Here is a 24,599-nt window from a genome sequence, read left to right on the forward strand (position 1 = left end):
GGGCAGCCGATCGAGACCACAGGTCTACCCCAAAGCCAAATCAAACAAAAGAAGGCATCGTGCTTACCCCATACAAAAATGGGAATAAAAGCACGTTAAAAGAAAAAGAAGAAGAACGCTATTAGGCCACAGAAGAAGGAAATTCGTTTTTTAAGTTTTCAGGAAAAGAAACCTATTGTGCCTGCGTTATCTGTGCGTCCGCACATTTTTCTGTCCTCACTTTTTCTGTCCGCCCTCAGCTCTTAAAAACTGCTGAGGCTAGAGGGCTGCAAATTTGGTATGTTAATCATCCACCCTCCAGTCATCAAACATACCAAACTGCAACCCTCAAGACTCAGTTGTTTTTATTTTGTTTAAGGTTAAAGCTAGACATAATTGTGCTTCTGGCGACGATACAGGACAGGCCACCACTGGGCCGTGGTTACAGTTTCATGGGCCGCGATTCATACAGCATTATAACGAGACCACCAAAAGATAGATCCGTTTTCGGTGGCCTTGATCATACGCTGTAGAGGCTGTACAGAAGATTCGATTGCGCCGAAGAAACTTGGCGCATTTTTTACTTGTATGTGTGGCCAAAGAATTCATGTTTCTTAGCAGAAAACGTTTTGAGAAGTGCAGACTAGTTACGTGAATCAACTCAAAATTTCTTTTGTCTGGCAACACAAACTTTTAGATTCCATTCAGTGACAAGAGTCAAGACAAACAGGGGCCCGAGCCAGTCCCAGGTAAAGATTTTCTTGCCTTGTCGATAGTTAGCCCCTTCACAGAAATACTTGGTTGCTATCATGCTTACCCAAGAGACGACGTGTGAAATCCTGAGTTTTTACCGTAGAGCAGTGGTTCCCAAAGTGGGCGGTACCGCCCCCCTGGGGGCGGTGGATTGATATCGGGGGGGCGGTGAGGCAAAAGGGGGTGGTTGGGGGCGACAGGGTGGCATTAAGAGCATTTAATTTTAAGCAATTAAAAGCAAAAAAAAAAAAACACAGACTTAAAATTACCGAACGTGGGGATCTACGACTTCTTAGTGAGTTCCAGCCTGATGTGGAGAAACCGATATCCCTGCGCTAAGCACACCCATCCCATTAACAGTAATTGTGAAGACCAGGTTTACTAAATTAAGTATTGTTTGTGAAATACATCTTCGAGTTTAATATTGTTGTTTTCAATTTGAAGCAAACCGTCTCGCCCCAACCACCCCCCCCCAAAAAAAAAAATAATAATACTCGCGTGTGTGTATCGGCGGGAGGGGGCGCTAGGAATCCATCTGGAAGCCAAGGGGGCGCCAGCCTGAAAAAGTTTGGGAAACTCTGCCGTAGAGTATATTAAAAGACGTAAGTTAAAAGAACATGCAAGGGTTTAGAAGGTAAAGAAAAGCTATTTTGTAGATCCGGCATAGAAATGTGCTTCATAAAACGAACAAAAGACATCAATTAGACAAGCTCGGAGAACCTCTGGCCAACATGCCATGTATAGCGCAGTTCACTAACCAGATGATTCCAGCACCACCGTTTACCGTGAAACTCATATTTCTTTCTTTCTTTCTTTTTTTTTTTGCCGACTAGCTCGTTGCACGGTGATTTTCATCTATTCAAAGTAATGCCTTAAGAAACTGACAACAAAAGCTTATTGTCTTCTTAGACGAACATGCACAGAATTATTGTTACGACAATTCTTATTTTGCATTTTGGTTACAATGCAAGGAACGCCGGCGGCTAGTAATCAGATCCGCTTGAACTGAAATATTCGAACGATGTTTCTGTAAATGAATTTGATATAAGCAAAATGAGAATTCAGTTCGTATATGAACTGGAGCCTCTCAATGTCAGGTGAAAGCCAAAAAAGCAAAGTGAAAGAGTATATAATAGTTTCTTTAGGCTTTCTTCCGGACAACCTTCGTGCACTTTGCAGTCCAGGCGTGAAGGAAAAAAGGAGAAAAAGTCGAACCTGACTTCGAAAAGTCCTGAATTGTCAGCCTCTTGAAATTGAAGTCTGGAATCAGGGAAAATGGAAGGGGAGAGAGAGAGAGAGAGAGAGAGAGAGAGAGAGAGAGAGAGAGAGAGAGAGAGAGAGAGAGTACTTCCAAATTCTTGCCAGTAGAGGGAAGAGAGACAGTCACCAAACCGAGTAGTATGCCCTGAGAGGAATGAACTCATTCAATAATAATTTGCCTCTTCGGATACCTTCAAAGATTAGTGCAGAATGCTGTGGTTTGTTTATTTGGGAGTTGATTAATACCACTGAAGCTTCTGTCTTGTTTCTGACTGACAGATGTATTTGAATTGTCACCCATGGTGGCAATGAGTAACGCGAGCCTCCGATAATCACGATTGACCTAAATGATATCGACTGCGGATATTTACCGTCAACTAAAAAAAAAAGTCTATAAACCACAGCATTCTAATAAATTCCATGCGGTCAGAATTTGGGTTCCTAACCCTTGATGTGGCAGAACTAGACATTTTGAATTTAAAAATGTTGGCGACATACCCAATTGTATTACACGCTCAGATATTCCAATATTCCAAAAGGACAGAATAATGCTAGAAGACATCTATTTCAAGTGTAAATCCTTTTTTTACAATGGTGCGTTTGTGCTGAGAGTAATTACACCGTGCTGATCTCTTTCCTGCTTCAGATTCTGTTGTTGAAAATCGGATCCCTTGGACGCTCTGAAAAAACATAGGCATGTAAACTTTAACTGTAGTAACGAATTTCAAAGCCTCAATTGAATCAGAACAATTTATGCCTCGCTTTACTTCGTATTTTGTCAAATATTTCTGATTTTTTTTTTCTAATTTACTTAATGAAAAACACGAGATCTAATTATGGGTGCAATGAACTGGCGAAGCTATAAGTCGTTCTACATTAGTGGTAGTTTCTTTCATTATTATAAAATCACAAAATTGCTTATGGATTACACAAAGAACGAAAATGGATCAAAACATAATGATGTAAATTCAAACTGGATAATATTATTATAGATTATATTATCTACATTGGAATACCCAATATAATACATTTAAGCGCAAATTGTGGGGAATATTCCGTACTTACTGGCACATCCTCCATTGTAAACTTTGAAGTCATCCAGTGTGAAACCGCCGTTATAGGACACTCCTTCAATTACGATTTGGAATCTGGTTCCGGACACCAGTGGCACCTGTCCGAACTGCCAGCCGCTAGCTCGCTCCCGCACGGGTTGATGACGCCAGATCTACAAAAGGCAAATTGGAAATTCAGTGAACCAGTAACATTTACGGTTCTTGTTTCATGCAACTCCTGACCAAGAAGAAGTAATTTGTTTTGTGTTATGCCTAAATTCGGTGGATCAACAAAAAAATCATTTGTCACATGTTACTCTGACATTGAGTCGATTATCCACACGAACACCAAAATAATTTGTTAGAGATTACCCTGGATAAAGATAGGTCATTTGTTAAATCTTATTCTGACGGTACGCCATCTCCAAAAATAACCAAAAAGGAATAAATAAATAGAGCAAGACTGACAAAATATTGTTTGTCACATGTTACTCAGATGTTCAGCAAGACTGAGAAAAAAATCTTGTGTTACATATTTGTCTGGCTTTCAGTTGTTCAGCAAATAATTCTGTGTGTGATGCTCTGACATTCAGACAATCAGCGAAGCTAAGAAAAAAATATTTCGTTACAAGTTACCGTAAGCCAGGCTGAACAAAATAATTTATGAAATGTTACCGTGACAATGAGTCGATCAGGCAGATTAACAAAATGTGATTTGTTATATCATTACGTTGACATTCAGGCTATTTTGTTGTTAGATTAAGCCAGCCATGTCCTGGTCAGGCTCTTCCTCCTAGAGCAGCCTGTAGAATTCAGTCACCAACTACGCTAATAAAAAATTATTTTGAATATGTTACTTAGTAGCAATAATAATTGTTTTATGCTACTCTGAGACCCATTCGACCAGCAAGTCAAAGAAGAAATGATTTGATAATGTCACCCTAACATTCAGTGCATCAGACAAAATAACAAAAAATTCTTTGATAATGTTGTCCTTGCACTCAGTCTATCAGTCAGGCTAACAAAAAAATAATTTGTAAAATGTTACCCTGATATTCTGTCAATCAACCAGGTTAACAAAAAATTCTTGTTCAATGTTACCCTGACAGTCAGCCGACCAGTGAGGCAAATAAAAAAATAACTTGTAGCATATTGCCCTGATATTCAGCTGATCTGGTTGTTTAAGAAAAATAACTCCTTAAATGTTTCTTTAGTATTCAGTCTATCAGCCAGGTTAACAAAATTATTTTTTATTTCAATGTTACCCTGACGTTCAATTTGTCAGCCATACCAATACAAAATAATATATTACGTGTTTGCTTGTTATTCATTTGATTAACCTCACAAAAAAAAGTTACAAGTTACCATGACTTCAAGTCCGACGAGCAAAAATTATCTGCCAAATATTTCTCTGATATACAGTCGATTGGTCAGGCTTAGGAAAACCAACTGGAGGAGGTTTACCGCAAAGTTATTATTAGGATCTATAATGCTAAATCGGAAGAATGAATAAATATGAAGTGAAGATTTGCAACGTTAAGAAAAAATATAAAAGAAAAAATCACTTATGACCAAAGAAGCAGAGACCACCTCTTCGCAAACGAAACTCACGAGTATATCATCGTTCAGATCGTTGATCAATCTGTTGTTGTCCTCTTTGGCCGGCCTCTGGAAGAGGCTGAGGGACGTGTTAGTGTCCGCCCCGAAGCCCGCAAACCAGAACGTGAAACAGAACGGGGTCCTGTCCAAGGACGGCTCCATCACCGGCGACACCAGCTGCAGTTTCTGCGATCGGGAGTTGAGGTTGAACACGTCGAAATAGATGTAGCCCACTGTCGGAGGACGAGATGACGAAAGTTTAAGTTAAGTTTACCTTAGTTTAACCAGACCGCTGAGCTGATTAACAGCTCTCCTAGTTCCTAGTTGGGTGAGTCGGTACAGTTGTGGGCTAGCACTCGCTAGGCCCGAGTTCGAGTCTCCGGCCGGCTAATGAAGAATTAGAGGAATTTATTTCTGGTGATAGAAATTTATTTCTCGCTATAACGTGGTTCGGATTCCACAATAAGCTGTAGGTCCCGTTGCTAAGTAACCAGTTGGTTCTTAGCCACGTAAAATAAGTCGAATCCTTCGGTCCAGCCCTAGGAGAGCTGTTAATCAGCTCAGTGGTCTGGTTAAACTAATATATACTTAACTTAACCTAGGGCTGGCCCGAAGGATTAGACTTATTTTACGTGGCTAAGAACCAATTGGTTACCTAGCAACGGGACCTACAGCTTATTGTGGAATCCGAACCACATTATACCGAGAAATGAGTTTCTATCACCAGAAATAAATTCCTCTAATTCTTCATTGGCTGGCCGGAGACTCGAACACGGGCCTAGCATAGTGCTAGCCGACAACGCTACCGACTCATCCAACGAGGAACTGGTTACCTAGCAACGGGACCTACACCGTCTTGTGGAATCCGAACCACATTATACCGGGAAATGAATTTCTATCACCAGAAATAAATTCCTCTAATTCTTCATCGTCTGGCCGGAGACTCGAACTCGGGCCTAGCAGAGTGCTAGCCGACAACTCTACCAACTCATCCAACGAGGAACTACGAGATTGGTGGTGCAAATTATTACCATTATTATTCAGAAGGTGACCCCTGTTCTTATGGAGCAAGCCCACAGGGGCCATTGACCTGAAATTCGAGCTTCCAAAGAATATGGTGTTCATTTGAAAGAAATAGCAGGAGGTAACAGAAAATAGAGAGAGAAGAAATCGATAGGGCACATTTATTTCATCTACATCATTTTCATCAATATTATTCGTCATTATCATCATCATAACGATCATCATGATCATTATTGTCATTATCGTCGACATAAATCCAAATGAAGGCATATCTAAAGGCTTCAGCTGAGAGGCGTCACCTGACAAGGAAAGAGAAAGTGCAAGAATAAACCAGAGGGTCAAAAGTGCAAGAATAAACCAGAGGGTCAAAAGTGCAAGAATAAACCAGAGGGTCAAAAGTGCAAGAATAAACCAGAGGGTCAAAAGTGCAAGAATAAACCAGAGGGTCAAAAGTGCAAGAATAAACCAGAGGGTCAAAAGTGCAAGAATAAACCAGAGGGTCAAAAGTGCAAGAATAAACCAGAGGGTCAAAAGTGCAAGAATAAACCAGAGGGTCAAAAGTGCAGGAATAAACCAGAGGGTCAAAAGTGCAAGAATAAACCAGAGGGTCAAAAGTGCAAGAATAAACCAGAGGGTCAAAAGTGCAAGAATAAACCAGAGGGTCAACAGTGCAAGAATAAACCAGAGGGTCAAAAGTGCAAGAATAAACCAGAGGGTCAACAGTGCAAGAATAAACCAGAGGGTCAACAGTGCAGGAATAAACCAGAGGGTCAACAGTGCAAGAATAAACCAGAGGGTCAACAGTGCAGGAATAAACCAGAGGGTCAAAAGTGCAAGAATAAACCAGAGGGTCAAAAGTGCAAGAATAAACCAGAGGGTCAAAAGTGCAAGAATAAACCAGAGGGTCAAAAGTGCAAGAATAAACCAGAGGGTCAAAAGTGCAAGAATAAACCAGAGGGTCAAAAGTGCAGGAATAAACCAGAGGGTCAAAAGTGCAAGAATAAACCAGAGGGTCAAAAGTGCAAGAATAAACCAGAGGGTCAAAAGTGCAGGAATAAACCAGAGGGTCAAAAGTGCAAGAAATAAACCAGAGGGTCAAAAGTGCAAGAATAAACCAGAGGGTCAAAAGTGCAAGAATAAACCAGAGGGTCAAAAGTGCAGGAATAAACCAGAGGGTCAAAAGTGCAAGAATAAACCAGAGGGTCAAAAGTGCAGGAATAAACCAGAGGGTCAAAAGTGCAAGAATAAACCAGAGGGTCAAAAGTGCAAGAATAAACCAGAGTCAAAAGTGCAAGAATAAACCAGAGGGTCAAAAGTGCAAGAATAAACCAGAGTCAAAAGTGCAAGAATAAACCAGAGGGTCAAAAGTGCAAGAATAAACCAGAGGGTCAAAGGTGCAAGTATAAACCAGAGGGTCAAGAGTGCAAGAATAAACCAGAGGGTCAAAAGTGCAAGAATAAACCAGAGGGTCAAAGTGCAAGAATAAACCAGAGGGTCAAAAGTGCAAGAATAAACCAGAGGGTCAAAAGTGCAAGAATAAACCAGAGGGTCAAAAATGCAGGAATAAACCAGAGGGTCAAAAGTGCAAGAATAAACCAGAGGGTCAAAAGTGCAAGAATAAACCAGAGGGTCAAAAGTGCAAGAATAAACCAGAGGGTCAAAAGTGCAGGAATAAACCAGAGGGTCAAAAGTGCAAGAATAAACCAGAGTCAAAAGTGCAAGAATAAACCAGAGGGTCAAAAGTGCAAAGAATAAACCAGAGGGTCAAAAGTGCAGGAATAAACCAGAGGGTCAAAGTGCAAGAATAAACCAGAGTCAAAAGTGCAAGAATAAACCAGAGGGTCAAAAGTGCAAGAATAAACCAGAGGGTCAAAAGTGCAAGAATAAACCAGAGGGTCAAAAGTGCAAGAATAAACCAGAGGGTCAAAATTCTATGAAACAAAAATAATAGGTAAACATGCGTGACTACGGAATTATCCATATCAGACCTTGTCATAAAGAGTAATCGTTGTTTGTAGGATACAAGTGACTGAAACCTGAATCTGTCCAAAACAGTAGTAACATTTAAGATAAGGATAATCACATTTTGGGATGGTAGAAATAAAAGATAAAGGCGAAGGTATGATGGAATTAACACAATACATAAAAAATATAGCTACTTCAACTGAAAACAGAACAGGAGAAATGAGATGAATATTGTAAGTAAAAAAAGGAATAAATTGTCAGAGAGATCCTGGTGACAAGCTACTAAGTAACCCAAAGCTCCAAAAAGTATTCCCAACATTTAATCGCAAGGAAAACATATGAAAAAACCAATAAATAAAATTGCTGCTTTGACTGTCTGAAATTGGCCTTAGCCATGAGAACTCTTAAATTGAGAAATGTGTGGAGAAAGCTGTAGAGAAATGTGTGGAGAAAGCTGCTGATGCCGTGGCATAAAAACGACATTATGGAAATAGTTGTACGAAGGTCTCCTTTTCTTTTAATTTTTTCCTGCTTCTTTTCCTTGTTTTCTTCAGGTCTGGGCTATAAAAAGGCTTTTCACTACTACGAGTATCTTCAGGTTCTCTGTAAGTAATTTTAACATGAACGAGAAGAAAGCTGAAATACTCAGATTATCATTAGAGAGAGAGAGAGAGAGAGAGAGAGAGAGAGAGAGAGTAAGCCTCTTCAAGAGCAAAAATAATAAAATTACATTGTCAGTGAAAAGAATTTTAAAAAAAAATTAATTGTCTCACACCTTAGAGAGGGGAAATATATTCTGGTAATGCCCACAGAAGTCTGATGAAAATAGAAAGTAAAAAGTTTCTAAAGAAAGTTCTGTATTCAAACGAAGCCCATGCGCTTAGAAAATAGTAGTCAAGTACAGGACATGTTTTGAAGTATTCAGTTTCTGACATTCATCCTCGCTATAACACTACACGGCGTGCTTCGGCATGTATCACGATATGTTTATAAATCAAAAACAGAATCATGGAGACTGCATTCAAAATATACACCAGTGTAGTCAAGCATTTCATTTCTAAAGTGCAAGAACTAGGAGAGAGTTTTGTTTTACACCTTACCCAGGATTAGAAAACTGGGCAGCCGTCGAGGTACACCATGGCTTAGCATTTTTAGACGCCAAAATAACGTACGGGATATTGATTTATCACATGATCTTCCACCATTAGACCAAGAACAGCAGTTGGAATTAGAGCTTGAAACTCCATAATATCATTGAAAATCGGATAAGGAAAATAACCATGATTTTACAAACTGACTGGGTCAAGATTTCGTAAGTTTCAACTGGAAATATAATGAAAATACAGATTCAGAACGCATTTAGATCCCCGTTTTGGATAAGGGTTAGAGAATTAGCATATGAACTCGGTTCAGAGCTGATGAAAATATGTTCAAGATTTACCGAAAAATAAAATTATCCTCAGAAAATTTTCAAGAAGAGATACAGCTAAGGGCCATACTGTTTGGGGTATGTGCTTATGTCTTTCTGAAATACGCTATTATTTCTAAAGAAGAAACAGCTCGATTTTAGACTGAGATATGTTAATAAGAAACAAGGTCTGTACGCTCTAATATGTGAAAGCAATAAGAGAGATCACTATAATGTGAGTGAAACGTCCTGTGAAAATCAACAGAAATCATCTTTGGTCGACCTGAAACGCCGTGAAGGGAAACCTTAGACAATAGGTGGACTTCCTCCTTCACTCCACGAACTAACTGAGAGACCTACCAGGCGACCCGTAGGTGTGGTCGTTCATGTTGACGGGACGTCTTAGCGGAGAGGCGCTGCTCCAGTAGAAGTCGGTGTCGGAGGTCAAGTTCCTCCAACCGCAGGAACCTCTGGTGAAGGTGCAGTCGCCTGCTCGAACTACAGCCGCGTCAGGAACGCCTAAAAAGACAAACACTTCTGTTGACAATCGTTTTAATTAAGGATATTGTAAAGGTTATCGCTAAGCAAATGATCTTTTCTTGTTCCAATCGCCTAAAGGATTCTACCTATATAGCTACACCCGAGGACCTACATTTCCAAAGGCCAGGGAAAATGAATACACAACCAGTAATTTCAAGAAATTGGAACAGCCGATATTTTACCGAATATCATTAACTAATACTTTTTTTGGTCATCCAGAAAATCAGATCAAATTAATCAATATTCAGAGGAGACTAAATTTATCACTTTGTTTACATTTTCAAAAGTGCATCCTAATGGCATTACGTAAGTAATGCAAGCGATTACGCATAATGTCACCCGCTTAATTTGTTCTTTTATTCAGTTTTAGTCATTCGAAGTATTATTCCAATGAATATATCTAACTGTTAAGAAAGAATATTAACCATTTTGCTTAACAAGTGTTACTGTAAGTAGTAACTTTGTAAATGCTCAAGCGCATCTAATCGCGCAATGACAACAACACAAATGTCTCAACATTGCAGGTGCCTTTATTTTTCATTAGCTTTAAGCGCCTTGATTATCATATTCGGTAAAATTGCGTTAAAAACCTTTCGTAAGTTAGCATCTGGGAACTGGCGGTTTAGAGATCACAAAACGGCTGGAATTTAGAATTCCTAAATACATGGCATTTCAAAATTACCTCTGCTGTAATTCTATTTATGCATGAAGCGTTGTTAATCAGAAATGACATCAATTAAAAGTAGTTATGTAACTCATAAATGAGTGATGAATTAGTGTCAAATTACAAAGAAATATTTCAAAATACAGTATGGATAGCCCTGTTGTTAGCGCAGTCGCCTCACCAGGATGAGGTTTCGGGATCGATTCATGTGTGAACATAAGCCTCGATCGCGTTCCATGAAATCCTAATGTGAATCTAATATTGGTCAATTGCGGTGAATCACAGGCCGCTAACTGAAGGGCAATGGGTTAGAAAACACATCCCAAACGCTTGTTAAGAAATTGACACACTCTGGAGTCACACTTTATAAGGGAAAAGGAGCACAAAGGAAAATAAATACATCTCAGACGAATAAACGGGTAAAAACCTTCAATTCGTGCCTTGTGCAGACAAATCAATTGCTCTGTTTTTCCAAGGAGGATCGTTACTTACTGGGGCAGTTTCCTTCAAAAATGCTGACGTCATCTATGGCAATTGTTCCTCTGCTTTTGTCAGAGCCCCAAACGCCCTCAAACACTACCTGCAACGTGGAAATTATTCCCTGAGAAACTGTTTTTCAACAATTTTATTATAAAAAAAAAACAGAAATATGATACGAAATTTCTTTTTGAATGCCTATTGGACTTTTCCCAGTCCCATCACCGTTAACAGATAATAATGGAAGAGAAAAATAAAGACTTAGAACCCTGGCGTTAAACCAGCTTTTACAAGGTCAGCTGAGTCTCAGCTGAGTGGACCGAGTCTGGAGGCTTCACCAGGACTGGTGAAGCCTCCCTTTAAGACCATACCACACTGACAGCTCTGCCTTTTAGCAAGGGGCTGAGCTGGAATTCGGACGGTTCAATCTAAACCAACTAACCTGAGATCGATCACTTGGATGATCTACACTCACCTGGAAGTCTCCATCAGCCCTTATGGGAGCTTGTCCAAAGTACCAGGTTAACCCCTGGAAATTCTGGAGTGCCCAAATAGGGGTCAAGATGATGGAGCCTGCGTCGTCCTCCCTCTTCAAGAAGGCGCTGAGTGAACCCAGGTTGGGTTCGACCATATCAGTCAGAGGTTCGAACATCAAGTACCTGAAATTAGTTTGCTGTTTGTATCTTATCACAGTTTGGATTTCTCAGTAACTGAAAATGACTTTCAAGGATGATTTCAGGCTATATAATTATACTGTACATTGGTGCTCGACATGTTGTTTCCACATTATTTTTATTTTTATATACAGTACGTAGGCGCCCATTTCATGAATTTCAATCCCGTAAATTATACTGGCACCGTTACCTGATTTACACTCACTGGTATCCATTACTCGTAATTTTCGTTTTTATACATACGTGCGTCGAAGTATGTATTTTCATACTTTTATTACTTCAGATCAGATGGAACATTGATTAAAAGATTTAACATATAGGTGAATGTGTGCTAACATTTATAGTACGATCTGACCCTTTAAATGTATGTATGAATGTGTATTTTATATACTGTACGTAATTATGAGAAAGGAGTCATGCACCTAGTCGTAATTAGGATAAGTCTAAAAGACTCCTATTAATTAAGGAAAGGGACCTGAAACATCGCCTTGGTCAACACTAGTAGTAGCTGATGGGTATCTCCACGCTCTTTCCATTTATCATGTACCGCATTTCTTTCTCCAAATAAGTCATGGTTCAAAATTATTTAAATTGCCACTACTCCCACTACCTAAATCCAAGTCAATAACATATCATTTTTGTCGAAATTTTTAGTGATGCGCCAGTTTTTTACTTTGTTTTACAAGAGGATATTTGGAATGTCTTCCCGGTTCTTCAGCTGTTCAAAAGGCCTTCCAGTAAAGTTTCCTTTGCAGATACATATGATTTTTGGTATGCATGTCACCAGAAACATGTAATGATCGTGGACTGTTTAACATTATAATCCCCGAAAAACACCACAGATACTTGCCGTCCATGAAAATATCACAATAGAACTTCCAAGAACAACAGACAGCCCTTCAAATCTTCAGGCAAACAGTATTATTATTATTATTAAAATAGTTTAACCAGACCACTGAGCTGACTATCAGCTCTCATAGGGCTGGACAGGTAAACAGTAAGTAACAGGCAAGTGGGAGTGGAGTGAGGAGTTCCGGTCAGGTGCACCTCTGAACCCTTGGTTAGGTCAGGGTTAGTGAAGGTTAGGCTGGGAATACCAATACCTTATGTTTAGAAAAGATTAAGGGTAACACCGTCTACTTCCCTGTCAGGTAGGATGCAGTGCCCTTGGTTAAGTTAGGTTAAAGAAGGTTAGGTTAGTTTGTAAACCATTACACATATCCCGGAAAAATTTAAAGGGAGTGTACATATTCCGTAACTGTGCACATTCTTCAGGACATTAACAGTTCAATAAGCATCTGTTTAGCTTGTCTGAGTGTGTATAGTATGTAAATTCACATTCTTGATGAATATTATATAAAATATTTCGTGAATAATCACTTGATTATTCACGATATTTTATATGATATTCATCAAGAATGTATATTCACATACTATACACACTCAGGCAAACTAAAGAGATGTTCATTGAACTGTTAATGTCCCGAAGAATGTCTACAGTTACGGAATATGTACAACCCATGAGCAATTTTCCGGGATATGTGTAATGATTTACAACCTAACCTAACCTCCTTTAACCTAACCTAACCAAGAGCACTGCATCCTTCTTACAGGGAAGTAGATGGTGTTAACTAGTAGATGGTGTTACCCTTATCCTTTTCTAAACATAAAGTATTGATATGGCAGGGATACTTCCCAGCCTAAACTTCACTAATCCACAGATATACTGGGATCATTTTGGACAAAATTTCATTATACCATTTTACGCCTAGAGACATTCTCTTCATAACAACACCAACATTAGACGTACACCTATGTTATGCTGAATTCTTCTCAGGAAGTGGGTTTATGCAAAGATTATACTAACCTCTTAACCTAATTAACCCTTTGTCAATGACAGATTGATAGATAGATAGATAGATAGCAAACAGTTACATATTAATTATTCTAGCATTTTGGATTAGTGACATTCGATAGTGGGGTTTCTTTTGATATCTAAAATAATTTTTTAAATTTTTTATATTATCAACAATTTTTTATTCTCTACGGAATGTCAGATGACAAGGACGACGCTATCAGGTACAATTATTGTATGTGTGAGATTATGGTTGTCTCTGTATGTATGCATATGTGTGTAGCTGGGGCCTGGGTGCTCGAGAGTGTATATGTTTGTTTGTAGGTGGGTATGTGTGGATGCGATGTTTGTTATAAATGTATGTGTAATTGTGGTCATGGATGTGTGTGTGTGTGTGTGTGTGACTAGTAGGAGAGTGAAGTTCTGTGTGTGTGTGTGTGTGGTTGCGGTTTTGTATTTGTGTAGTTGTTGTCATGTGTGACAGAGAGAGATAGAGAGAGAATGTATTGTAATATTGAAATCATTGGCGTTGCTTTTATGACCAGAAAGTAAAGTCCCTTCGGCATTGTCAAGCTGACAATGCTAATATTATGTTTCATTCATCTGTTATAGAAATAGGGCGGAATTACCTTTAGAATCTGAAATTACTTGAAATTACTAAGCGTGTGTCTTTTGAAAAGTAATGTAACTTGTTATAGATTTCGTTTTGTTTAAATTTCTTGGCCATTATTGATGTTATATTTACAAAGAATTACTATCTCACCTGTCTTTACTTCATGAATAGAAGCTATTTCAAGTATACCACGGGAAGATTTGTTATCCTGGATTTATAACTACAGATGAAGCTGAATATAGTCCAAAAATAGTCTTCTAATTCTTGAATAGGATGGAATGCTATTGCCACAGATATGACATGGGAGCCAAAATAGGGTGTAAATAGGCTTCCAGCAGCTGTTTTCATTGATTTCTTCAGTATAAGCCCGATTTGACGAAATGAAATGTCTTTTATCTTTATGGCAAATTACCTGTCATCCCTGTTTTCTGTGCGATCTGGTTTTCACTTTGCTTGGAAGGCTACACCAAGATCTTTTGTTATCGTTTATTAATGGACTTATCCAGGTTGAAAATGATTTTGAGTCTGTCAAACCAAGGTATCAAAAATCGTCATTCATGGTTGAACTTGCTTGGCAGCTGTAAAGAAAATCTTTATGCATATTTATTCATATTTTCATATATACCTTTGCATTAAGAATCCAATATTATTAGGTGATGGTTTATACCAGATAACTGCAAGCAGTGGTTTTAGTGGTACAGTAATATGACAATCTGAAATTCATCTCCACTTTTTGAGCCTAAAGAGTGCCTGAAACTGAATGCTCGCAAATGCTTTATGATTCTGCCTATGTTTTCCATTTAACTGGAGTGTTAAGCTCGCTTAGTTAACGAGAACACCTCATTTTTCTACTGGAAACATCTTGATATTTTGAGGAACGATGGAACAATAAATTTCACCAAGGCCGGATGATGTGATCTTCGAGGGCGAAGGCTGGCAACTGAAGTAACTGATCTCTTAGTATTATGTCAGTCCAGCGATTAAAGGGCCAGTACCTTACGGAACATAAGTCTGCTGAGAGATTTTATGCATGATTAATGACTATACTGCTCTTTTGATCTGATTTGTGTATCCATTACAGCCTAAATCATGGTCACCAAAAGCTCACCGAAAACCATAGTAAAGGACTTGATCCATATAATCACTCTTTAACTTTCTTTTGTTGTATACAAACCCCAACGTATTCTAATTAAAAGTTTTCTACGTAATCGGAATTATTTCCTACGCAAATATAATTTTATTTTTTTATGAAATTACACGAACCTAGTCTTTTTTTAGAGAGCACGATCTGTGTGTTTGGTGTGTGAATATGCAATATATGTGCAAAATATCCAGTATTATAATCACTCATCTTGTAGAGCTTAACTAGTACACCCCGTTCTCCACTGCTGCACCTTGGTTTAGCTGGCAAGGTTGGCAGCCAGTCATGGAGCTCTCTCACTACCACGTGCTTGTGCATCACCAGTCACCATAAGTCCTACTAATGTAAGCACTTTTCCATTCACAAGGCATAGGAAAGGGCAGATCAAATTTTGACAAAAAATCAGTGTAATTTAGGCATCCTGTGCATAAGTTGACCTTTACATTAGTAACCCTTGGAGCAACCTGGTAGATAATATGTTTCCTGCCATGCCTTGTCTGAAATCAACCAGTCATTAACAAACAATTAAGGTGCATAGGTCTGCCACACTTTCTCCGTTAGTACACCACTTGGTAGGCAAACCGTGGTACTTGCATTAAACCCCTGGCAACTAACGGACTAATGGCAGACCCTGCCATCCAAAACAAAGCCACTAATGGTCTCAATACAGTGTTCAAGTTGTGGCTAACTTTTTCTCATGATCATTAAAAGATGGTTTATATAGCATAGTCGATATAAAACTTTGTACTCACTGTTCTTGCACCAAATCCTGGTCACTAGCAAACTAAATAACACTGATTCTGCTGCTTAGAAATAATCCTGTAAAGGTTAAAACATACACATGCCACTAGATGAAAACACAAATGTGAATGCAGTAAATCTCCAACCATTACACTCCTTGCCACCTGAGACCTCTGTCTGGTTCCTGAAAATGGAGATACAGTTCTGCTTTTAAAATGTCTCAAGTTTGACAATAATGGCAGACTAAGCCCTTGAGGTAATTTTAAACACTCTTCCCTGCATCCCATGCTGGCAGGACACATGTGGGGAGAGGATCATCCACAGAACATTTCATCAGTTCCTACCAAAAGCCACACCACCCTGCCTGATGCTGAAGTTATGTCCATAGTGGACCTACTGAAGAAGATGGATGAATTACTAGAAGCCTCCAAGGACTCATAATATACCATCCACACCATCTATGAGACCAAGGATGACTGACACCTATGAAGACAAATGAACAAATACTGTACACAAGTGGCCATACAAACCATGGCAATAAGGATGACCTGCACACACCCAGCCAGCAGTAATGTTCATCTAGTATCACAAATTGGGCAGGGTCCAGGAACCGCAACCTCCTTTGCAGCTGGAGAAAAATGAGTCAGGCAACCACCCATAGAAGTAATGGTGGCCACCACAATGCATCAAAAAGCCTTCTCTGCCTGATTCTAAATTGCTAGCAGTGCCTTTGGTAAAATCCTGGGGGACAAGGCCACCTGCAGATTGATAACACCAACATCAAAAAACAACTGCCCAGTGCAAAGATTTCACTAGCAGCCACCAGTTGCATCCCCATAGCTTCCCATAACCACTGAAACGTCATCCTCCAACTGATGAGAAGGGAATACAAGTGGGAGTACATCATCACCGATATCCAGATGCCCTTAGTTGGCTCATAACATTGCCCCTACCCACTTCCAGTAGATACAGATAAATCTCCACAAATACAAGATAAACGACTCGCTGGACAGAAGCAATCACAGCGATGGAAGCAATAGCAAGCACCAGCACCAAAGCACTTCTTGGTGGTTCTTTCACCTCTGAAATATGGACTACTTTGTGCAAATTACTGGAATCAAACAGCCACTAACAGTACGACTGAAAGACCCTGACAAGCCCTCAAAGCAATGCTCATCACTGGGTATAACAGCCCAAATTAGAAAGCACAGCTACCCTGGGTACTCTCAGTCTGTGTATGGCCCCTACACAAGAAATTAACACCTCCTCCTCCAAAATGGTGTTTGTTGAGAACATCTGTGTACTAGGCAAATTCTTACCAGAAGGAAAGGCATTTGACTTGTCGCTGTCCCTTCATCGTTGGTGAGATCAGCCACGCTCTGTCTCCCTCAAGCTTCTTTTCTGGGCTTTCTAGTGCCATGTAGAAACCTGAAATACCGCCGAAATAAATCATAAGGTGATATAATAAGAATAAAGGGGGACGAGAAAATAATGGCAAGAATGCACTTCAGGGGCAAGTTAAGTTATAGTCATATTTGCTTAGCACTATCAGTATATAAACATGATTTACTGTTTTATTCAGTTTTTTCTTGACATTTTTACTAAATGTAATTTAATTTTTCTTGTTTTTCATAAAATCGATTAGATATATTCATGCCATTCACAGCTTCTTTTTGGAAAATCAAGAACACATTAACCACAGACAAAGCTTTTAGTGATTGAACATGCCCTCTTGTAGCTGTCATCAGATGAATCTTCCTGATATCAATCATTCTCATGTTAATAAGCTCTATTAATGATATCATAAATCAGACACATTATAGTTTTAAAACTGCATTGATTCTAAATATACGATAGGAGAATAACTGATAAACACGACAGCTCAAAATCTCTCAACGAGGACCTTTTACATCATACATCTTAGAGCTTTTTACCTTGATTTGTCAAAGACATATGAGAGGTTTTCACTTTGCTGTGATGTGATTGATGCGTCAAAGAAAACATAACGGAGGTTCTCACCTTTCTGGCTTCCTGTGATGTGCTTGCTATGTCAAAGAAAGCATAACAGGGGTTCTCACCTTCCTGGTTTTCTGTGATGTGGTTGCTATGTCAAAGAAGACACAATAGAGGTTCTCACCTTTCTGTTTTCCTGTGACATACCTTTTATGTCAAAGAAAACATAACAGAAGTTCTCACCTTCTTGGTTTTCTGTGATGTGGTTGCTATGTCAAAGAAAAATAACAGGGGTTTTCACCCTCCTGGTTTTCTGTGATGTGACTGCTGTCAAAGAAAACACATGACAGCAATTCTTACCTTCCAGTTTTCTGTGATGGTTTCTATGTCAAAGAAAACATAACAGGTTCTAACCTTCCAGGTTTTCTGTGATGTGATTGCTATGTCAAATAAAAACATAACAGAAGTTCTCACCTTCCTGGATTTCCGTGAAGTGGTTGCTGTATGAAAAATACATGCCAACAGTGCTCATCCTCCTGGTTTTCTGTGATGTGATTTGTATGCCAAAGCAAATATAACAGCAGTTCTCACCCTCTGGTTTTCTGTGATGTGATTTCTGTGTCAGAAAAAACATGACAGAGGTTCTCACCTTCCTGGTTTTCAGTGATGCGATTGCTTTGTCAAAGAAGACATATCAGAGGTTAATTGATATCCTGTTGTGTGATTGTTTTTTTTGTCAAAAACCTGTCAGAGGTTCTTACCTTGCAGATATCTGTAATGAGATTGCTTTGTCAAAGAAAACATATCAGAGGTTCTTACCTTGCAGATATCTGTGATAAGGTTGTTTTGTCAAAACATCATATCAGAGGTTTTTACCTTTCTGGTTTTCCGGTTCAAAGACCTGGCAGAGATTTTTCACTTACCAGTTTCCTTCAATGCTCACTTTTCAAAGGAAATATATCAAAGGATGTTACCTTGTTTCCTGTGGTGTTATTCCTTTATCAAAGAAAATATATCAGAGGTTCCTGCCTCTCTGACTTCCTGTAGTGTGATCATATTGTCAAAGAAAACATATCAAAAGTTCTTATCTTGCTGATTTCCATAGGTGTGATTGCTCTTTTGTCAGACCTGTTGTGTGATCGTCTTGTCAAAGAAACCATGAGGTTCTTACCTTGCTTGTTGCCTGTGGTGTGGTCGCTTTGTCAAGGAGACTTATCAGAGATTCTTACCTTGCTGGTTTCCTGTAGTGTGGTCGTTGGCTGGGAAAACATACTCAGTCGCTCTGACCCTCAAGAAGTCAACGTCATCCAGTCTGTGCCTGAGAGAGGGGTTTGACCACCCGCAGGTGTCTTCCTCGAAGGTGCAGTCTCCGGAGGTTGGGGGTGACGCTTCAGCAGGTAAAGCTGAATTTATGAAACAAGCCAACGGATAAATAAGTGTATTTATATAAATGCGCAAGGGGATATGTCATCCCTACATGTCTTTTTGGGTGTAAAACTTTGCTGGTTTAATTTTTTATGTGATGAAATTCCAACAGGTTTTTGAGTAACTTTTGAGCAGTTTGATATGGAATACGTTGTGTTTTCTGAAGGAGATAGCGTTATAGACCTTTTTTATGGTTGACATTCCTACATTATTTTTTGATGAACTCAAGGTTTTTTTTCTTTGAAGGGTGATATTCCATCATGGTTGTGAATAATTTTATGGACTGTGCTTCTTGTTTGAGTGACAGCACCATCTTTTCTTTTCTCTTAGTTTCTTTCCTGTATGATTTTGGATAACTTGATTAGCTTCACTTGATGATTTTGAAGTCACTTTTTTTACGTTTTTGGGTAAATTTCACTGCGAAAACTACACGATGATACAACTGGCCCGGACATTTAAATGTATTTTTAGAGATTGTAAGATAGAACAGAGAAAACTGCTTATGAATGGTATACTCGAAAAATAAAAACTCTTGTACCAGTAAAACTGAACACGATTTTCCTACTTCTGAATAAGTTTTTAAGTATAATGATATACAAAAATCAGAAAGAACTAAATTATGGTGTAGTCTGCACTCAGAGTCTACACTCACGTTTAATAAAGTAACGTTACCCTTGTGAAAAAGGAAGCCTTGGCTGAAAAATGACAAAGTTGAACAAGATTGCGTTTGGTTCCAAAGTCAAAATTCATATAATATTGTTATTTCTTGTACGAAGAAATACTAAATTTTGGAAAGCTTCGGCCTTCTTAGAGATTACTTATCTTTATTGTTACCTTGTGTCAACAGTAAGTAACTCAGAAATTTCAAAAGTATTCATTTTGGCTTTGAATAGCGTTAAGAATATCGATATCAGCATATGTTTTCTTTATAATTAAGATTCAAATTTTTATTGTAAAATGTTATGCATATCGTAAAACGGTCGACAGTTCAAAACCAGCATTTCAGAATATTACTCTCGTTAGCTATGAAATAATAAATATATACGTAAATTTATGATAGCATTTATTACGTGCATATTGGAAGCACTACGGTGAAACATCTGTAAATATCATTCACTTACTTGCGCAGGGCCCAGAAACAATGGTAATGTCGTCTATGGCAATATCGCCGAGTCGTGGAATGCCAATGGTGCCCTCGAATATAACCTGTAAAAATATGATGAATGAAGATGATATAAATGTCGCGGACCGAACTCAGTGAACGCCCCTATCAAAGCTTGTATGAAGTATAAATTAAACTTGAAGCATCGCCTTTTGCGCTGAACTGGTAAAACAGACAATAAATATTGCATAAGACCTGGAGATAAAGGAAAAATAAGCGCTGATTTGTACCTAGAAAGAAAGTTAAACAAAATACCTAAGAGCTTTTGTAAAGTGAAATAAGAATCATTATCAGTCAAGCTTCTAGGAAAAGTTAAGTGCATCTTAGTTTAACCAGACCACTGAGCTGATTAACAGCTCTCTTAGGGCTGGCCCGAAGGATTAGATTTATTTGACGTGGCTAAGAACCAACTGGTTACCTAGCAACGGGACCTACAGCTTATTCTGGAATCCGAACCACATTATGACGAGAAATGAATTTCTATCACCAGAAACAAATTCCTCTGATTCTTCATTGGCCGGTCGAAGAGTCGAACGCTGGGCCAACAGCGTGCTATCAAGCTTCTAGAAAATGATGTATGAAATGAAAGGTCATTATCCTCTTAAGTTTGCCTCCCTTCTCCCCAGAATTGTACAGAGTATATATGTCAAGATCAGGTAGCAAAACCTTCTCAAGCTCTGGTATTTTCTTCGTGTGGGCTGGCTTATGTTTACATTATATTGTAAAGGGTAAACTAAAATAGCATCAACGGTATCCTCTCTGTTTTGTTTCTTACCCATTGTATTCTTCCCTCATTACGGTAAGTTTGGTATGTAATTGTGTGCTTCTGGTACGTTACAGTAAAACTTCTATGCCTTCGGACAGCTTTTCTTGGAAATGACAGAGCTGTCGATTTTTGTATAACGTGTACTTTATTGCCGCTAGTATTTAATGAACACCATATTCTTTGGAAGCTTGAATTTCAAGTCAGTGGCCCCTGCGGGCTTGTTCCATATGAGTAGGGCTCATCTTCTGAATAATAATAATAATAATAATAATAATAATAATAATAATAATAATAATAATAATAATAATAATAATACACGTATACCTGTCTAATTCAACGACAATTTTTAGAGCTGGAATGGACCCATCCTCACTATCGTAGCCATCGTGGTCTGGTGGTTAACCTTGATCTCTTTCAGATATACCAAATGAGGATTCGAATCCTGCTACGGACGTCAGAATTTCTCCATTTGGACTTTTAGGCTTTCTAGTGACAAGCCTATCCAAGAAGTGCGAAGAAATCAAGATGGCTAAGAGTGCATTGTGATGATTAAGATTACATGCGCATTTGGTAAAAACAAAGTGACTGGCGGATTGTATAATATATATATATATATATATATATATATATATATATATATATATATATATATATATATATATAATAAAAAAAGGAACCCACAAAAACACAAAAAGGGTAGTATTTATAACATTATATTGAGGAAGACAGTTGATTTCGGAATATGACACTATAAATTCTACCCTTCTCGTGATTTATGGGCTGCCTTTATTAGGTGGAATTCTGTTTTAACAGAAATATACATATATATATATATATATATATATATATATATATATATATATATATATATATATATATATATATATACATATATATATATATATATACATATACATATATATATATATATATATATATATATATATATATATATATATATATATATATATATATATATATATATATATATATATATGGTGTACCTAGTCTATCAACATAATCCTTAAGGAAGGAACCAGTGACAGCGCCTAAAGGGAAAAGACCAAAATTGAACTCACTTTAAAAGGGGAATTGGAGGACAGGGGCAACTGAGCCAAAATCCAATGCGACCCTTGATTCCCAGCCAGTGCCCAAAGGACTCGCTCCTGCCTTGTGACGACGTCTTGGAGGACCACTCTGAGGATCCCAACTCCTTTCCCTGACATGTACGTGTAGAATCTCATGCATGGAGGATTGTTAGGATCTGCGAAATCATAGATATATTTTAGACTGGGTACATTGTCGTGGGGCGGAAACAGAAACCGGAAACTCTCGCATTTACCTCTTCTGAATAGATTCGTACCTTTCGAGGCAACATGCATCCTCTTGTGTGCGGAGGTTTAATGGGACGCTTGTGATCACTAACTAGGGCAGAGAGTTCTTTTTTAAAGAATTATTAAAAATAATTCAATTTTGAGGTTGAAATAGGTTCTTATCATATGATGTGTTTCCATGTGGATTATAACGACCTCTTAGCACATCCCACATAAACTACTGAAGTCAGCACCCCTTATACAAAAGACTGACTCAGGCTGGAAAGTAAAAGCCCAAAAAGATATAGTGATGAGACATGAGGCTCCGCTTAGTAACTAGGTTTATATACGTTTTCTCCTAATCCCAAAGATAAAACAAAGGAATTTCAGGTATGGAAATGAAGACAGGAACCTAATTAATCATCTAAACTTCTGACATGAGCTTAGTACAAAATCCTAGTGAACAAATTAGAAAGAACATATTACACATATTCAGGTTCAGTTCATAATAAATTTGAACTTGGAGTAGTTGGAGAAGACTTTGAAAAAGTAATATTACCTTTCATATTTTCTGATGGATTTTCTGTTCGGAATGAAATGGTATGCGCATATCTAACAAATGTCTTAATCATTCGAGATTTAGATGAGAGTTCACTTATATAATCATCCAAAAGGATGATTTTCTTACTTGGTGACTTACTGACATCGCAATTGCTCAAATTCAGCGAAATTATGCTTCCAAATGTTTTCAATCTTAACTTCAGCGATGCAGAGCCTAACATCTCTCTCTCTCTCTCTCTGTTTGATACTTTCCCGTCTCATGCTCTGTAGGAAAAACATTCTCCTTGTAAACCCTGACGATGAAAATTTTTTGCATTCCCTCTGATGAAATGAGACTTTATTTTTTTTTTTACATACACGAAGACTTAAGATCTTTTCATGTGAATTATGGATCGAGCGAGGATTATAGATCGATTATTTTTTTTTTCTAATGTGTAAGTGCCTCAGAGGAGGGCTCACGTTCACTAGTCATGCAAGCGACTACTTCTGGAAGCGTTCACATTATCCATCGTGATTCATTAACCTTTCCAATTGGAACATTCCTCTCCTGACTAAAAATGGTATATAATAACCTACTTGAAAATTAATTATGCGAGAAGTGTTCGACTCTTCTCCAAGGGTAATTCTCAGTGAAAATTAAATCTTAAATAGAGTGAAAGGGAGACAAAGAAAGACACTGAATTTTAATCCTTTGGGTTTTTCGCAAAAAGTGAAACTGAGGGAATTGAATAAAATAGTGTATATTTATGGAGATCGGGACAGTGGCATAGAGAAGTGAGGAGACTACTGGAGATTTTAGAAGATAATGAAATTCATGCAAGCATTTCCTAGATTTATGGAGAGCTGGAGTCACAAAGACAATTAGGAAGTCACACCGAAACTTGGATGACAGACAAAGATAGGATTTACCAGTTTCTTGAAATTCAATGCTCTCTAAACGGGCGAAGTCCTCCGGCCTTCGAGGGAAGGAGGAATCGATGTAGACGAAAGCACCTCCAAGTCCATTGCCCTTTGAGCTGCTCCTGTCTCTCTGAGGCCCTGTGAGCTTCTGAGCTCCTCGACTCTGGAAAAAAGGCAGATGGGTGAAGGGGAGGAGGGAGGAGAGGAGCAGATTTATACTGAATTTAATGTCAGATAACCATTAAATGTCTTCTTGGTATTGGCGTGTAACTATTGTCAATCATCTGTAACCTCAAGTAAGAAAAAGAATTAAAGTTCCTCCTAGGACCACTGTCTGAGTATTAATTGAATTAACTCTGTTACTATTATAACTATTTATTCGCCCGTTAATTATTAATGTACCACATATACTTCGAAACCTGACCAATTATAGATAAATGAAACTATCTGAATTACACTTATCCTCTGAATAAAAAACTCAAAGCATAATCAAAGCAGTACCCATAATTTCACAGGTAATATGTAATTACCACGTTATGGGAATTGCAGTGTGACACGCTCAGTCCTTATGGCAGCAGCACGCTCCTCGGGTTAACTGCTGTTTCGTTACATTACCTTATACATTTATTTCCAGCGTGGACTTGAGACTCGTGATTACCTTACTCATTTCACCACATCTGCAGCTGTTGTATGATAAAGAGTAAACAAGATTCCCTCATCCTTTACACCTGTTTTAAACGGCTTTTAAGACAAACACACAAACATACATACACAA

The 24,599-nt window shown here is 38.3% G+C and overlaps 1 protein-coding gene across 1 annotated transcript in view; it reads right to left on the reverse strand.

The window, feature by feature from the left end:
* Positions 1 to 122: 122 nt before the first annotated feature.
* LOC136825002 (MAM and LDL-receptor class A domain-containing protein 1-like) overlaps positions 123 to 24,599 on the reverse strand; it is a 91,471-nt gene continuing 66,994 nt past the window's right edge. The window contains exons 7-17 of the mRNA XM_067080999.1: positions 23,834 to 23,987; positions 22,130 to 22,314; positions 20,244 to 20,328; positions 18,927 to 19,100; positions 17,064 to 17,172; positions 11,196 to 11,379; positions 10,736 to 10,823; positions 9,400 to 9,558; positions 4,656 to 4,876; positions 3,058 to 3,217; positions 123 to 2,672 (exon numbers count right to left, since the gene is read on the reverse strand). Of these exons, the coding sequence (XP_066937100.1) occupies positions 2,635 to 2,672; positions 3,058 to 3,217; positions 4,656 to 4,876; positions 9,400 to 9,558; positions 10,736 to 10,823; positions 11,196 to 11,379; positions 17,064 to 17,172; positions 18,927 to 19,100; positions 20,244 to 20,328; positions 22,130 to 22,314; positions 23,834 to 23,987 (1,557 nt within the window). The 3' untranslated portion in view covers positions 123 to 2,634. The remainder of the gene's footprint in view (positions 2,673 to 3,057; positions 3,218 to 4,655; positions 4,877 to 9,399; positions 9,559 to 10,735; positions 10,824 to 11,195; positions 11,380 to 17,063; positions 17,173 to 18,926; positions 19,101 to 20,243; positions 20,329 to 22,129; positions 22,315 to 23,833; positions 23,988 to 24,599) is intronic.

This window comes from Macrobrachium rosenbergii, chromosome 36, assembly GCF_040412425.1.
Source record: "Macrobrachium rosenbergii isolate ZJJX-2024 chromosome 36, ASM4041242v1, whole genome shotgun sequence".
Lineage (NCBI taxonomy): Eukaryota > Metazoa > Arthropoda > Malacostraca > Decapoda > Palaemonidae > Macrobrachium > Macrobrachium rosenbergii.